General features: G+C 43.2%; 1 protein-coding gene across 1 annotated transcript in view; it reads left to right on the forward strand.

The window, feature by feature from the left end:
* Positions 1-18038, forward strand: part of CHRNA7 (cholinergic receptor nicotinic alpha 7 subunit) — a gene marked incomplete at both ends in the record, with an annotated part of 129936 nt that overhangs the window by 36297 nt on the left and 75601 nt on the right. Inside the window, one exon of the mRNA XM_081229172.1 lies at positions 17337-17381. Within this exon, the coding sequence (XP_081085298.1) occupies positions 17337-17381 (45 nt within the window). The remainder of the gene's footprint in view (positions 1-17336; positions 17382-18038) is intronic.

Genomic DNA, 18038 nt, shown 5'->3' on the forward strand with positions numbered 1-18038 from the left:
CCTCCCACCCTCCCTATCCCACCCTTCTAGGTGGTCACAAAGCACTGAGTTGATCTCCCTGTGCTATGCGGCTGCTTCCCACTAGCTATCTGTTTTACGTTTGGTAGTGTATATATGTCCATGCCACTCTCTCACTTTGTCACAGCTTACCCTTCCCCCTCCCAATATCCTCAAGTCCATTCGCTAGTAGGTCTGTGTCTTTATTGCTGTCTTACCCCTAGGTTCTTCATGACATTTTTTTTTCTTAAATTCCATATATATGTGTTAGCATACGGTATTTGTCTTTCTCTTTCTGACTTACTTCACTCTGTATGACAGAATCTAGGTCCATGTTATGGTGTTTTTGATTCCTAGTATTTCCTTTAGAGTCTTCCTTAGAGTTTCCATATTCCTGCTGACATTACCCAGCTGTTCTTTTATTCTTTTGTTGTTGTTTGTTTATTTATTTTGTTTTTAACATCTTTATTGGACTATAGTTGCTTTACAATGGTATGTTAGTTTCGGCTGTATAACAAAGTGAATCAGCTATATGTATACATATCCCCATATCTCCTCCCTCTTGCATCTCCCTCCCACACTCCCTATCCCAGCCCTCTAGGTGGACACAAAGTAGTGAGCTGATCTCCCTGTGCTATGCGGCTGCTTCCCACTAGCTATCTGTTTTACATTTCGTAGTGTATATATGTCCATGCCCTCCCTCACTTCATCCCAGCTTACCCTTCACCCTCCCCGTGTCCTCAAGTCCATTCTCTATGTCTGCGTCTTTATTCCTGTCCTGCCCTTAGGTTCTTCAGAACCATTTTCTTTTTGGGGGGAGGATTCCATATATATGTGTTAGCATACAGTATTTGTTTTTCTCTTTCTGACTTACTTCACTCTGTATGACAGACCATCAGGACAGCAGGTCCATCCAGCTCACTACAAATAACTCAATTTCGTTTCTTTTTATGGTTAATATTCCATTGTACATATGTGCCACACCTTCTTTATCCATTCATCTGTTGATGGACACTTAGGTTGCTTCCATGTCCTGGCTATTGTAAATAGAGCTGCAATGAACATTGTTGTGGTACATGACTCTTTGAATTATGGTTTTCTCAGGGTATATGCCCAGGAGTGGATTGCTGGGTGATATGGTATTCTATATTTAGTTTTTTAAGGGACCTCCAAACTGTTCTCCATAGTGGCTATATCAATTTACATTCCCACCAACAGTGCAAGAGGTTTCCCTCTTCTCCACACCCTCTCCAACATTTATTGTTTGTAGATTTTTTGATGATGGCCATTCTGACCAGTGTGAGGTGATACCTCATTGTTGTTTTGATTTGCATTTCTCTAATAATTAGGGATGTTGAGCATCCTTTCATAGGTTTGTGGGCAATCTGTATATCTTTGGAGAAATGTCTATTTAGGTCTTCGGCCCATTTTTCGATTGGGTTATTTGTTTTTTTGATATTGAGCTGCATGAGGTGTTTGTATATTTTGGAGATTAATCCTTTGTCAGTTGCTTCGTTTGCAAATTTCATTGCATCCTATTTGTTTATTTTTGTTCTTATTTGCATTTCTCTAGGAGGTGGGTCAAAAAGGATCTTGCTGTGATTTATGTCATAGAGTGTTCTGAACATAGGCAGAGTTTCATAGTGTCTGGCATTACACTTAGGTCTTTAATCCATTTTGAGTTTATTTTTGTATATGGTGTCAGGGAGTATTCTAATTTCTTTCTTTTACATGTAGCTGTCCAGTTTTCCCCACACCACTTATTGAAGAGGCTGTCTTTTCTCCATTGTATATTCTTGCCTCCTGTATCAAAGATAAAGTGACCATATGTGCATGGGTTTATCTCTGGGCTTTCTATCCTGTTCCATTGACCTATATTTCTGCTTTTGTGCCAGTACCATACTGTCTTGATTACTGTAGCTTTGTAGTATAGTCTGAAGACCGGGAGCCTGATTCCTCCAGCTCCGTTTTTGTTTCTCAAATTGCTTTGGCAATTGGGGTGTTTTGAGTTTCCATACAAATTGTGAAATTTTTTGTTCTAGTTCTGTGAAAAATTCTATTGGTAATTTGATAGGGATGGCATTGAATCTGTAGATTGCTTTGGGTAGTATAGTCATTTTCACAATGTTGATTCTTCCAATCCAGGAACAGGGTATATCTCTCAATCCCTTTATATCATCTTTAATTTCTTTCATCAGTGTCTTATAATTTTCTGCATACAGCTCTTTTGTCTCCTTAGGTAGGTTTATTCCAAGATATTTATTCTTTTTTTTGTAGTGGTAAATGGGAGTGTTTCCTTAATTTCTCTTTCAGATTTTTCATCATTAGTGTATAGGAATGCAGGAGATTTCAGTGGATTAATTTTGTATCCAGCTACTTTACCAAGTTCATTGATTAGCTCTAGTAGTTTTCTGGTAGCATCTTTAGGATTCTCTATGTATAGTATGTTATCTGCAAACAGTGACAGTTTTCTTCTTTTCCAATTTGTATTCCATTTATTTCTTTTTCTTCTCTGATTGCTGTGGCTAAAACTTCCAAAACTATGTTGAATAACAGTGGTGAGCATTGGCAACCTTGTCTTGTTCCTGATCTTAGTGGAAATGTTTTCAGTTTTTCACTATTGAGAATAATGTTGCCTGTGGGTTTGTCATATATGGCCTTTATTACGTTAAGTTTCCTCTTTGCCTAATTTATGGAGGTTTGTTATCATAAACGGGTGTTGAATTTTGTCAGAAGCTTTTTCTGCATCTATTGAGATTATCATCTGGTTCTTCTGCTTCAGTTTGTTAATATGGTGTGTCACATTGATTGATTTGCATATATAGAAGAATCCATGCATTACTGGGATAAACCCCACTTGATCATGGTGTATGATCCTTTTAATGTGCTGTTAGATTCTGTTTGCTAGTATTTTGTTGAGGAGTTTTGCATCTACGTTCATCAGTGATACTGGCCTGTAGTTTTCTCTTTTTGTGACATCTTTGTGTGGTTTTGGTATCAGGGTGATGGTGGCCTCACAGAATGAGTTTGGGAGTGTTCCTCCCTCTACTATATTTTGGAAGAGTTTGAGAAGGATAGGTGTTAGCTCTTCTCTAAATGTTTGATAGAATTTGCCTGTGAATCCCTCCGGTTCTGGGCTTTTGTTTGTTGGAAGATTTTAAATCACAGTTTCAATTTCAGTGCTTGTGATTGGTCTGTTTGTATTTTCTATTTCTTCCTGGTTCAGTCTTGGATGGTTGTGCTTTTCTAAGAATTTGTCCATTTCTTCCAGGTTGTCCTATTTATTGGCATAGAGTTGCTTGTAGTAATCTCTCATGATCCTTTGTATTTCTGCAGTGTCAGTTGGTACTTCTCTTTTTTCATTTCTAATTCTATTGATTTGAGTCTTCTCCCTTTTTTTCTTGATGAGTCTGGCTAATGGTTTATCAATTTTGTTTATCTTCTCAAAGAACCAGCTTTTAGTGTTATTCATGTTTGCTATTGTTTCCTTCATTTCTTTTTCATTTATTTCTAATCAGATGTTTATGATTTCTTTCCTTCTGCTAACTTTGGGGGTTTTTTTGTTCTTCTTTCTTTAGTGCTTTAGGTGTAAGGTTAGGTTGTTTATTTGAGATTTTTCTTGTTTCTTGAGATAGGATTGTATTGCTCTCAACTTCCCTCTTAGAACTGCTTTGCTGCCTTGCATAGGTTTTGGGTCATTGTGTTTTCATTGTCATTTGTTTCTAGGTATGTTTTGATTTCCTCTTTGATTTCTTCAGTGGTCTCTTGGTTATTTAATAGAGTATTGTTTAGCCTCTTTGTGTTTGTATTTTTTACTTGTTTTTTCCTGTCATTGATATTTAGTCTCATAGCATTGTGGTCAGAAAAGATGCTTGATATGATTTCAATTTTCTTAAATTTACCAAGGCTTGATTTGTGACCCAAGATATGATCTATCCTGCAGAATGTTCAGTGCACACTTTAGAAGAAAGTGTATTCTGTTGTTTTTGGATGGAATGTCCTATAAATATCAATTAAACCTATCTGGTCTATTGTTCATTTAAAGCTTCTGTTTCTTATTTATTTACATTTTGTATGATCCGTCCATTTTTGTCCCCCACTATTATTGTGTTACTGTTGATTTCCTCTTGTATAGGTGTTAGCAGTTGCCTTATGTATTGAGGTGCTCCTATGTTGGGTTCATATATATTTATAATTGTTATATCTTCTTCTTGGATTGATCCCTTGGTCATTATGTAGTGTCCTTCCTTGTCTCTTGTAACATTCTTTATTTTAAAGTCTATTTTATCTGATATGAGTATAGCTACTCCAGCTTTCTTTTGATTTCCACTTGCATGGAATATCTTTTTCCATCCCCTCACTTTCAGTCTGTATGTGTTCCTAGGTCTGAAGTGGGTCTCTTGTAGACAGGATATATATGGGTCTTGTTTTTGTATACATTCAGCAAGCCTGTGTCTTTTGGTTGGAGCATTTAATCCATTCACGTTTAACGTAATTATCTATATGTATGTTCCTACGACCATGTTCTTAATTGTTTTGGGTTTGTTTTTGTAGGTCCTTCTGTTGTGTTTCCCACTTAGAGAAGTTTCTTTAGTATTCCTTGTAAATCTGGTTGGTGGTGTGAATTCTGTTAGCTTTTGCTTGTCTATAAATGTTTTAGTTTCTCTGTCAAATCTGAATGAGATCCCTGCTGGGAAGAGTAATCTTGGTTGTAATTTTTTCCCTTTCATCACTTTAAATATGTCCTGCCCACTCCCTTCTGGCTTGCAGAGTTCTGCTGAAAGATCAACTGTTAACCTTATGGGGATTCTGTTGTATGTTACTTGTTGCTTTTCCCTTGCTGATTTTAATATTTTTTCTTTGTATTTAATTTTTGATAGTTTGATAATGTGTATCTTGGCATGTTTCTCCTTGGATTTATTCTGTAGGGGACTCTCTGCGCTTCCTGTACTTGGGTGGCTATTTCCTTTCCCATATTAGGGAAGTTTTCAAGTATAATCTCTTTAAATATTTTCTCAGTCCATTTCTTTTTCTCTTCTTCTTCTGGGATAATTAGAATGTTGTTGCATTTAACGTTTTCCCAGAGGTCTTGAGACTGTCCTCAATTATTTTGTTTCTCTTTTCTTTCTTCTGCTCTGTGGTAGTTACTTCCACTATTTTATCTTCCAGGTCACTTATCCGTTCTTCTGCCTCAGTTATTCTGCTATTGATTCCTTCTGGAGAATTTTTAGTCATTTATTGTGTTGTTCATCATTGTTTGTTTGCTCTTTAGTTCTTCTAGGTCCTTGTTAAACATTTCTTGTATTTTCTCCATTCTATTTCCAAGGTTTACTATCATTACTCTGGATTCCTTTTCAAGTAGACTGCCTGTTTCCTCTTCATCTGTCAGGTCTGGTGGATTTTTATCTTGCTCCTTCATCTGCTGTGTATTTCTCTGTCTTCTCATGTTGTTTAACTTTCTGTGTTTGGGGTCTCCTTTTCACAGGCTACATGTTCATAGTTCCCATTGTTTTTGGTGTCTGCTCCCAGTGGGTAATGTTGGTACAGTGGGTTGTGTAGGCTTCCTGGTGGGGGGGACTGGTGCCTGTGTTCTGTTGGATGAGGCTCGACATTGTCTTTCTAGTGGGCAGGACTGCATTCGGTGGTGTATTTTTTGGTGTCTGTGAACTTACTATGATTTTAGGCAGCCTCCCTGCTAATGGGTGGTGTTGTGTTCCTGTCTTGCTAGTTGTTTGGCATAGTGTGTCCAGCACTGTAGCTTGCTGGTCGTTGAGTGGAGCTGAGTCTTAGTGTTGAGATGGAGATTTCTGGGAGAGCTTTCGCTCTTTGGTATTACCTGGGGCTGGGACGTCTCTGGTAGTTCAATGTTCTGAACTCTTCTCTCCCACCTCAGTGGCTCAGGCCTGACACATGGCTGGAGCACCAAGACCCTGTCAGCCACGTGGCTCAGAAGAAAAGGGAGAGAGAGAGAGAGAGAGAGACAGAGACAGAGACAGAGAGAGAGACAGAGAGACCGAGACAGAGAGGGAGACGGGGGGAGGGAGACAGAGAGAGAGAGAGAGAGAGGGAGGGAGGGAGGGAGACAGAGGGAGACAGAGAGAGAGAGAGGGAGAGAGAGGGAGGGAGGGAGGGAGGGAGACAGAGGGAGACAGAGAGAGAGAGAGAGGGAGAGAGAGGGGGAGGGGGGAGAGGGGAGAAAGGAAGGAAGGAAGGACGGAAAGAAAGAAAATAAAGTTATTAAATGAAAAAATAAAGAAATTACTAAAATTTAAAAAGTAATCGAAAAAAATAAAGAAAGAAGAGAGCAAACAAACCAAAAAACAAATCCACCGATGATAACAAGTGCTAAAAACTATACTAAAAAAAAAAAAACAAAACTGGACAGACAGAATCCTAGGACAAATGGCAAAAGCAAAGCTATACATATAAAATCACACAAAGAAGTATACACACACACACCTCACAAAAAGAGAAAATGGAAAAAAATATATATATAAACAAAAAATGGAAGAGAGCAGTCCAATCAGTAAACAAATCTACCAGTGATATTAAGCTCTAAATACTAAACTAAGATAAACATAAAACCAGAAACAATTTAGATGCAGATAGAAAACCCCAAGTCTACAATTGCTCCAAAAGTCCACTGACTCAATATTGGGATGATTCGTTGCCTATTCAGGTATTCCACAGGTACAGGATACATCAAGTTGACTGTGGAGATTCAATCCACTGTTCCTGAGGCTGCATGGAGAAATTTCGCTTTCTCTTCTTTGTTTGCTAGCTCCTGGGGTTCAGCTTCGGATTTGGCCCTGCCTGTGTGTGTAGGTTACCTGAGGGCGTCTGTTCCCTGCCCAGACAGGATGGGCTTAAAGTAGCAGCTGATTCGGGGCCCTGGCTCACTTAGGCTGGGGCGTGGGAGGGGTACGGACTGCAGGGTGAGCCTGCGGCAGCAGAGGCTGGCATGATGTTGAAGTTGTCCCTCAATCACGGGACCCTGGCAGTGGCAGGCTTCAGAGGCTCCAGGGAGGGGAGGTGTGGATAGTGAACTGTGCTTGCACACAGGCATCTTGGTGGCTGCAGCAGCAGCCTTAGCATCTCATACCTGTCTCCGGGGTCTGCACTGATAGCCGCATCTCATGCCTGTCTCTGAGGCTCCTTTAAGCGGTGCTCTGAATCCGCTCTCATCGTGCACCCCGAAATAATGGTCTCTTGCCTGTTAGGCAGTTCCAGACTTTTTCCCGGACTCCCTCCTGCCTAGCTGTGGTGCACTAGCCCCCTTCAGGCTGTGTCCACGCAGCCAACCCCAGTCCTCTCCCTGGGATCTGAACTCTGAAGACCGAGCCTCAGCTCCCAGCCCCCACCCACCCTGGCAGGTGAGCAGACAAGCCTCTCAGGCTGGTGAGTGCTGGTTGGCACTGATCCTCTGTGCGGGAATCTCTCCGCTTTGCCCTCTGCACCCCTATTGCTGCGCTCTCCTCTGTGGCTCTGAAGCTTCCCCCCCGCCACCCCTGTCTCTGCCAGCGAAGGGGCTTGCTAGTGTGTGGAAACTTTTCCTCCTTCACAGCTCCCTCCTAGAGGTGCAGGTCCTGTCCGTATTCTTTTGTCTCTGTTTTTCCTTTTTTCTTTTGCCCTACCCAGGTACATAGGGAGTTTCTTGCCTTTTGGGAAGTCTGAGGTCTTCTGCCAGCGTTCAGTAGGTGTTCTGTAGGGGTTGTTCCACATGTAGATGTATTTTTGATATATTTGTGGGGAAGAAGATGATCTCCACATCTTACTCCTCTGCCATCTTGAAGGTTCCCCCTACCCATCTGTTCTTGCATGTTGTTTAATTTCTCCTTTAGAGCCCTTTAACATATTGATCATATTATCTTAAATTTAGTGTTTGATAATTTCAACATCTGTGTCATATTACAGTCTTTTCCTGATGCTTGCTTTGTCTCTTCATACTTTTTTCTTGTCTTTTAGTTGCCTTGTAGTTGTTCTGTTATAAATCAGAAATATCCTATAAGGTAATAGAAATTGAAATAAATATACCTTTAATGTGAGAATTTATGTTAGTTTGGCTAGTAGTTGGGCTGTAATGTTTGCTGTAGCTTTCTGTGTCAGAAGTTTCAGATTCTTCTAGTGTCTGTTTTTGTCTCCCCTCTTGATTTTGGTCTTCGCTCAGTACCCCTCCTCAGAGGGAGTCTGCAGCTTTTTCAGTGGTTCCCACTGCCCTTATTCTGGTGTGTTAGTGTGATGGGATGATGTGGGGGAGGGGAAGTGTTCTATAGGTTCTGTAGTGTTAGGGTTAAATCTCAGCCTTTCAGTGGGTCTGTCTGTGCTCCTGGGCTGTGGCCTTTACAAGTGTTTCCCTCCTGTGATGGCTTTTGTCCCCTCCTTCGCATGGGATAGAAAGGCTCCAGGGCACCGGTGTGGGAGGAATGGTGGAGATCAAGCTCTGGAAAGCTTGGAGAGTAGGCTTTGCTATTGAGAAGGCTTTGGGTGGCCTGTTTCCTAAGAGTTACTCCTTCCCTTCCTGTGCCAGAGTTACAAGGGGATCTTTCTTGCACATTTACCTTGAGAACTTGGTGGGGCTCCTGGAGATGAAATCCATGAGAGTGTAGGGTGTCCCCAAGGTTGTGGCTCCCTGGAGCTTTCTTATTCTCACTCAAGTTTATCCTCAGCAAACAGAGACTCATCAAAATGACCTTGTGGGTGTTACTGCAAGTTTATGGCTCTAGTAGCCTCTGCCCCAGGTAAGCAGATCTTGTCTATGACTCTGAATTCACCTGTTTTCAGATTTCGGTGTGGCACTTTACACTGCGACATCAAGCTCTCATGGGTCCAACCAAAGTCACTGATTTTCAGTATGTTCAGTTTTTTTTTCTTGCTATAAGAGCTTAATTCTAAGCTCTTTATATATAGGAGCTGAAAAAAATGATTAAACTTTGATTAGTTTTTGAGTCATATTTATCTTCTTGAGTAACTTGTTGAGCTTCCTTAAACTGAGGATTAGTTCAGCAATTCTGGAAATTTCTCAGTCATTGTTTCTTTAAATTTTCTCCTTCTGAAGCTTATTTTATTTTTTTAAAGGTTATTTATTTATTTATTTATTTTTGGCTGTGTTGGGTCTTCTTTGCTGCCCGCGGGCTTTCTCTAGTTGCGGCGAGTGGGGGCTACTCTTCACTGTGGTGACTGGGCTTATTGCAGTGGCTTCTCTTGTTGTGGAGTATGGGCTCTAGGCACGTGGGCTTCAGTAGTTGTGGCATGTGGGCTCAGTAGTTGTGGCTCACAGGCTCTAGAGCACAGGCTCAGTAGTTGTGGCTCATGGGCTTAGTTGCTCTGCGGCATGTGGGATCTTCCTGGACCAGGGATTGAACCTGTGTCCCCTGCACTGGCAGGCAGATTCTTAACCACTGCACCACCAGTGCCCCTAACAGTGTTCTTTTCCGTTTCCTATTGGATCTTTTGTTTTTGAAGATTTCTCTTCTATTTTTGTGAGCTTCCATTTGCATTTAAGAAGGTATTTCTGTGATTTTCTCCAGCATTTCTAGGTGTTTGGTAGCAGGACAGTGTTCAGGTCATGGATTTTACTGTTTTGCTAGAACCAGAAGTGTGTCTCCTGTGCGTGGTCCCAGGACACTTTCTGTTTCCCACGTGCGTGTTCTCTGTTTCAGCTTAAGTTGTGCCCTCCTTGTGGCACTTCTGTGTCCACGTCCCTAATTGACTTAATCTCTTTGTGTTTTTCCTCTACATACTGTGGTTGTCTCATGCCTTGCCTTCATGCCAGTAACTCAATTTTCAGCTGGGTCTGTTTTGTTCCTTTCTGGCTCTAATTTATTAGCCATGTAACCGTATTGTTTTGGTTCTCAGTTTATTTGTTTAGCTCTGCAGTCTCCCTTTTATTTCATTCGGTATTTTATAATCTCATATTTGAAATCATGTTTAATTTGATCCAAGGCTTTATTGAGTTATATAGTAGAAAGAATTCATGGGAAGCATGCTTGTCTTAATTGGGCTTTTTTCCAGATTATATTTTGTATTTTAGTTGTGTTTGTCTCCTTGCCTTCCTTTCTTCCTTGCATTTGCTATTTTAAATTATTTATGTATTCATTCATTCATTCATTGCCAAACTATGTGAATCTGTCATTCCAATTTTTCCATCTTGCCCATGCCTTATGAGGGTGTGTCTACTCATAGTTTTTAATTTTCTGAGCTATAATGGTGGTAATTTTTTTCATATATATTCTTTCCTTTTATGTGATCTTTATTTTTGCTTAATTTATTAAACCAATTAATCTACATTGCTTGTAGAAATATTATAAATGTCAAATAGCAAAAAAAGAAAACATTACTGCTTTCACTTCCAGCTCCTGCCTTCTTTCATGTATCTCATCCCTTTCCCTTCCCTTCGACCTTTTGAACCCACCTTGGCACCAGTTCCACACTGAGGGTTGTGTTGAAATCCCCTATCACTAGCTCCTGTCTTCAGAGGACCTCGTTTTGATGGGACTTTCCACAGCCAGGTTCCCAAGAGAGTTTGTTGGAGAAGCCTGATGCTGAAGCTCCAGCACTGGTTTCCATGACCCAGGCATTTGTGGAGTCCATCTCTGCGTGCAGTTGCTTACCTTGAGTCCTGTCAGAGATAACTTGTTATGTGTGCTACGTTTGTGAAGGGGATGCTTAGACACTGATTCAGTCAAGATGATGGCTTCAGAATAAAGGGAAATTTATTGTTTCTGTCCAGAGAGAGTTCAGATGAAGCTTGAGTGGTTTACCAGTGTGACTAGAGTCCACGTCTTTCCCCCTCTCTCCTATATCCATAATCCCCTGGCGCCTCCACCCTTCCTCCACTTTCCAGTCCTGCTGCCTCAAGAAGGACTCTCTTCTCTGGTTCTGCTCTCATGATCTCAGGCTTCATTCTTCTAGATTTGGGTCCTCTTGGGGGAGGCAGGGAGGCTCTTCCTGTAACAGAAGTGGAAAGAAGCCCTTTCAGTCCTAGTAAAAACTGCACCCTCGAACCCCTTGCCCCTCCCTGGGGAGGCTGGGGCAGACTTTTCACACTGTACTCCCAAAACACAGACTCTGAGCAACCCCCAAATGAGAACAGAGATGGGGCCGGGCCCCTGGGTCCAAGAACCAGGAACGCCTTGTCTTAGGAACGCCAAGCCTGCACCAGTGGCTCTCAAACTTCTAAGCTTCCGGACCCCTCTATTCTCATAAAAGTTATTGCAGATCCCTCCCCACCCCCAGTTTTTTTACATGGGTTACATATATCAATATTTATTACCATGTTTGAAATAAAAACTAAGAAAACATTTTCAAGTCCATGAATTCTTTCGAAATAATAACCCCGTGCCTTGTTACCATAACTAATACTTTAAGAAAAATAACTATATTTTCCCAGGAAAAACACATTTAGTGAGAAGAGTAGCATTGTTTTATATTTTTGCAAATCTCCTTAATGCCCAGCTTCTTAGAAGACAGCTGGATTCTCTGATCCACTTCTGTGGCAGTCTGCTGCATTGTATGTCACGTGGTCTCTGACAAGCTCTACCAACCGTTCATGAGTAAATGAGGGTGAAATAGGCTAATAACTTCTCATGATTGTGAAAAAGATGTGGCTTCACTGATCCTCTGGAAGCATCTCAGAAACTCAGAGGTTTCCAGCCTGTAGTTTGAGAATGTCTGTGCTGTATAGATGCCAAAGGGAATCATTTTCTGTGACCATCACCAAAGTGTTTCCTTAGGACGTTGGGAGCAGAGTCACCTGGCGGCTGAAACACTGGTGTTGAGCTATGAGATGAGAATAATAACAGTACTGACTTCGCTGTGTGGTTGTCACAAGACTGTAATGAGTTTGAAAAAAAAGTGTGGTGTGTGTGTGTGTGTGTGTATGTATCACATTCAGAAGACTGCAAACTCTATTTAAGGTTTAGCTGTGTTATTTTCAAATATCATTTACTGTTATCCTCTGTGGTGAAAATCATGGGTTTGTTCATCTTTTGCCCGTTTTTCTGTTGGATTGTCTGCCTTTTTCTTATTGACTTTTAGGCGTTTATTTCTTATGCTGGATATGACTCTTCTCTCAGCCCTAATATCTCGCTGACTCAGGGAAAATCACAGCCTCTCAATTTATTTTTCTGTAAAAACAGGACAAAAACATGGTTAATGTAAAGATTAAATTAGATAAAAGAAGTGATCCCTGTTAAAAAAAAACTGCAGAGTACTACATAAATAAAAATTTATGTTATCTTTCTCTGCAAACAAGAATTGAGACACAGATCTATTGTTACCTATTTTTTTTTCTCAGCATTTACACAAAAGCAAAGGAAAAGTATTGGGAGCTCTGCAAAATAATGTTGAATAATGTCACCCTGTAACTTCCAGAAGAATAATTGCTGCAGGTGTGCACGATAGCACATCAGAATGGTTGTACTCTAAAACAGACACATGATTATTCCGGGAGATTAGTTTTAAAAAGCATGGCTACTTAAAGTATACTTTAAAAATCCCTTTATTGAGGTATGACTGACATACAAAAAGCTATACGTGTTTAATGTACACAATATGACAAGTTTGGAGATAACCATACATTGTGAAACTCTCGCCACAATCTATGCCATAAACATACCCATCACCTCCCAAAGTTTCCTCCTACCCTCTTTTTTATTTATTATAATTATTATTTCTGTGATAAGAACACCTAACATAAGATCTACCCTCTTAGCAAATGTTTAAGTCTACGCTACAGCATTATTAGTTACAGGCTCTGTGCCTCACAGGAGATCTCTGGGGCTTGTTCATCTTGCAGAACTGAAACTTTGCACCCTTGGACTAATACCTCTCATTTCCCACCTGGCCCCTGGCAGCCACCATTCTACTCTGTACTTCTGTGGGTTGGATTATTTTAGATTCGTTATACAAGTGGAATCATGCAGGATCTTTCTGTGTCTGGTTTCGTTCACTTAACGTAACGTGCTCCAGGTTCATCCACGCTGTCGCAAATAGTGGGATTTCCTTCTTTTTTGAGGCTGAGTATATTCTGAAGTGCTCAGTTTGAAAAACAAAGAAGGGGTTGGCTTTGGGGGTGTTTTGTGCACTGGTCTGTGTGATTCCATGGCACTCAGGGGTCCTGTGTCCTCCTGTGAGATCCCAGGGTTAGCAAGGAGCCTGGGTCTTGTGGGGGAGCTGTGTGTGTGTGTGTGTGAGAGAGAGAGAGAGAGCAACCACACAGTGACACACTAGAGCCGAGTCATATGTCACAGCCTGGGTGACTCTACCCTCCTCCCTCCTAGACTGGGAGGTGGTGGGGGCAGCTATTGTCTCCCTATTTCTGAGAAGAGAACACTGAAACCACTGACACTGAGTGCCCGATAGGGGGCAGCTGATTGGAGCCCAGGGGGTTTTCTGGCAGCCAGTGTCGGGGGCTGTGCTCCTGTGTGCTGTCCTGCCGGGTTGGGTCAGGGCTGTGATGGGCAGGCGGCTGCTGAGGGTCTGGAATCAGCGTAACCCATGCCCGGATCCTGTGCTGTTTGTTCTCAGGGGGTTGTACCTGCTTATTTTTTACAGCCCCTGGGCCAGGGTCTGGAGTCAGGGTTTGGAAGCCTCATCCGCCTCTCCCTCCCAAGAGTCCCAGTGTTGGACCCGTGTGCCTCCAGCCTGTGCCAGTTGTGACTGCTGAGTTCAGCATCAGTGGCTGGTTCCTGATTTCACACAAGCGCGAGAGCAGTACGGGGGTTGGTGACCGGGTTGTCAGTGGAGGAGGATGAGGTGAGAGAGGAGGGAGCTTCCGCCCAGGGTGAGAATTGATTTCCACCCGGCTTCAGTGTGTAGGACGTGCAGCCCCTGAGGCCATGCAGTTGAATGCAGAGGCGAAGACTCCATCAAGAAGCAGGGCACCGTGGGTGGCAGGGTGGCGGGAACGAGGCGGGGAAGCTGTGGCAGGGGCACTGGGTGTGCGGGATCTGGCTCTGCAGACCTTGCAGGCCCTGGTCACCTGGCTTCGCCCTCAGGGGGCCAGCCCAGGGGTGGACCAGAAGGGTGGCCATCCTCTGTGCTTACAACTCAGGAACTGGTCTATAGGTCCCCTCTTTTTTGAAATGGAAAATAGATTTATTAAGCATTAAATGATGTATCCTTGTGGATACATGTTAGGTCCCTTCTAAAGCAGCTGGACAATTGGCAGGAAGGTTCCTCCTTCGGTTGAATTGCACTCTGCTGTCCGAGGCCACAGGTCTGCCCAGGTTGCTGGCTCCCTCCCGGAGCCCCTGGGCTTGTGCAGGAGGAAGGAGGACGGCATGGGGCAGGGCAGGCACTTGGGGGTTGAGTGGGGAGCAAGATCTCGAAGGGTAGGAGCGCACACAGTGGGCGTGAGGGGTCGTGGCTTTGGTGTTGCAGGGTCATAGGGAGTAAAGGTGATGTCTTTTCCTCAGGATCCCATCCCCGTCACTCTGGTGAAGTTCGTCTCCCTGTCATTCTCTGAAGGGGCTCTGTTCCTGTCCTCTGTGACTTGTCACCGTTTGTTAATCATAGGTGTGTCATTGTCGAATTGTGTTATCCCACCCTCCACCCACATTTTATATTCCATGAGCTCAGGGACCGTGTCTATTCAGTTCCCACTGTGCATGTCAGGCTGGCATAATGCCCAAAACAGGAAGTGCTCCAGAAATATTTGTCAAATGAGTGAATGAATGAATGAGCAAATGAACACTTGGCTGGACTGTGGGTTGTAGAAAGGGCTGTGTGCTGCCCTAAGGACTTGAGACTGGATTCTTTGAGCAGTACAGCTGGAGGAGGGCAGAGAGCCTGTCTGGAGCTGAGCAGAGTTCAGACCCTGTGAGGGCCCTGCATTCCATCAGCTCGGCTGCTGTAACCAAAGAACCATAGACTGAGTGGCTTAATGACACGCATTTATTTCTCATAATTCTGGAGGCTGGGGAGTACAAGATCAAGGTACCTGCAGCTTTGATGTCTGGTGAGAGCCTGCTTCCTGGTTCATAGATGGCTGTTTTCTGACTGGGTCTTCACATGGCAGAAGGGGTGAGGGAGCCCTCTGGGGTCCCTTTATTAAGGACAATAATCCTGGTCATGAGGGTGAAACAACCCTCATGACCTAAACACCTTCCAAAGGCCTCATCTCCTGATACCATCCCCGCGCAGGGTAGGTTTCAACATCGGAAATTTGGGCAACACAAACATTCAGTCTTTGGGGGGAAGGACATGCTTCACAAGGGGGTGGGAAGGAGGTGGGACGCCTTGTCACCATGCAGACTGAGAGCTGAGACTCAGCCAGTGGGTGGCCCTGGGATGAGGGTGGTGTGAGGGGCCCACCTTGGGAACACAGAGAGTAGCCTCTCTGCTGGTCCTGCAGGGTTTTCCCGCATCTCCGTGGAGGCTCCCCCACCCACATTGCTGCTCCCTCCGTTGGAGGCTGGCTGCTGCTTTGCGTTGATTACAGTTTGAAATGCCTGCTCAGTCCCATGCTGTCGCACACCACAGAAATCTCATTTCCCTCTAATGAGGTTTCAGCTAACATATTGGAAAGAAGAAAGCCTTTTAATTAGATTGGTCGTAATTGAGCTCCCAAACCACAGAAGCCTTTCTCTCAGAAGATCTCTCAGAAGACATGGATGCAATTAAAAGAAAGAAAGCCACGTGAATGGAACACTGGCTAATTTTAAGTCAATTAAAAACAACTCCTTAATAAGTTGAGACAAGGGACATATGTCCTATAAGAGTTTATCAGTGCTTTCAAATAGTACTGGAGATCGGACTGGAACTAGAGCCCTCTTGCAATTCAGATGCATGGCTCTGTCAGGGACTGTTCTCTCTGCACAGAGGATAGAGAGAGGTTAGCTCCACAGCTTTTTCTACCAAAACCCCTGGCATGTGTTATTTTGAAAAAGGGGATGTATTTTTCTTGTAACAGAATTGGCAGCTCCTTCTGGACACAGCCCCTGGCCTGGGACCCTTGGGACTTGGTCCCCTGTCTTTCCTTAGGCAGCCTGATCTTCTCTGTGAGATTTACACCCACCTTCCTGCCCCCAACTCTCACCTCTCAGAGGCACCCAGGGTGAGCTACTGGGACAGGGGCATTGATGCATCAAAGAATCTCTGCCAGCTTCTTATGCATTCAACACATTTGTATTTGAAGGAGAAGCAGCATCTATTTCTCACTTGTGTCCCTGCCCTGAGACCATGCACCAGTAGATGGTGTTCTTTCTGCCACTGGGTCTGTTTTTGTGACTGCCATCAGGGAGCCAGGCCAGGTAGTTCCTGCTGGAGGGGCTTATGGCCTCAGCCTCTGGGTATCTCAGCATTAATAAGTACTTTCTCCTGGAGAGGGTGAAAATTGCTAATTTACAGAGTCTTTTAGGTGGGAATTGAACACGAAATAGTGAACAGCGTTCTCAGCAGAACTATTGCATGAAATAGGCTTGTTTGTCTCAGTGTGCACTGTGGCTTTTGCTAGGCCCTTTTGGGCTTTGCCAGCCATGCTAGAAAAACCAGTTGCATCCCAGATGGAAAGGCCCCATGTTGACTAGCATCTTCTTTGGGTGCCCAGTGCAGGGGCAAAGCCATGGTCGATCTGCTCTCCGGAGCTTCCTGGAAAGAATGCAGACTTTGGCGCCCAGCTTGGAACCCACTCTGTTTGGAAATGTGGAAAGAGGGGCTGTTGACTCAGATTCAAGTGTGAATGGTTCCTTCATAAAGGAACCACCTTTCTGATCCTTAGTTTGCTCACCTGGACAGGATGTACCCTGCAGGTGTGTGTCAAGGGCCTGGGTGCTGCCAGGCTGATGGAGGATGGGAGGAAAGGCAGGCAGACCCTTGGGGCTCAGGGAGAAATGGGGCCCACACAGCACTGTTAGCACAGGTGCCGCAGCTGTCATGGGATGGGGCGGGGACTCCCTTTCCCGGGGGGAGGGAAGCCTAAAATATTTCAGTTTGCTTAAAACTCTATCCATTCTGCTAATAAACTTGACTTTAAAAGATTAGAATCTGCACCCAGTCTTATTTTTTAAGTATACAAATGATAAATAATGTGTAAGGAAAAATAAGATAAACCATTAGCAGGTATCATCTCGGGATGGTGGGGTTGCAGGGTTTTAATTTTCTTTTTTATACTTTTCCATCTTTTGTAAGAGCTCTGTAATGAATGTGTATTACTTCAGCATAAATAGAAAAGCTGTGCTCTGGGGAAATGCTGGAGTATATTTGGAAATGCTCCATGAATTCTATTTTCCACACACGCCAACCTTCCCAACCATCAAATTGGTGCATGAATAAGGGTATCATTTCTTCTTATGTAAATCATATAAACCATATTTTTGACTTTTTTTTTTCCCTTAAAGGATGAGAAGAACCAAGTGTTGACCACCAACATTTGGCTGCAAATGGTAAGTTGCAACCGTGGCTTCCTGCTCTTGCTTCCACAATGCCTGTGCTGGAATCACAGTGAAGGTCCCGTAAGACAAACCAGGACTGTCCTCCCACCTTCACGTATGCAAACAGTGAACCAGACCACCCCACCTTTGCATGTCCTGCACTAAACCCTGCAAGACAGAAATATGCACAAGTCATAAGTTGCAGGTCTGCATGTGCATGTCCACGGCCTGCACCCTAACTGGTCCTTAGGGCTTGGGAGTGCGTGCCCTGCTCCCCCTGGCTCCAGCCATGCATGTCTGAATGTGACAGAGTGACACGTAAGCCAGAGGCCTTCACACTTCCTGCTCCAGTGCCCCCTGCAAGAATTTTGAGAAGCTGTATTTTTTCGTTCATGTATTTTAACCTTGACATCTAAAGTTCTAACCCCAGATTAATTAACTACAAATTATGTTACTTACATTGAATTGTAAATATGGACGTTTAAAAATAAAACTGTCAGTCTCTATTTTAAATTGAATCTATTTAAGTGCCATATAATTTGATGCCCATATCATTAATTTAAAAAAATATACAAACAAGCCCTTCTTTAACTGGTTGATATTTTACATACTCCCATTTTCTCTCTGCACTTATATTTCTATTCTACTTTCCACACAGAATTTTATCCA

The sequence above is a fragment of the Mesoplodon bidens genome, assembly GCF_964165515.1.
Source record: "Mesoplodon bidens genome assembly, chromosome: 3".
Classification (NCBI taxonomy): Eukaryota; Metazoa; Chordata; class Mammalia; order Artiodactyla; family Ziphiidae; genus Mesoplodon; species Mesoplodon bidens.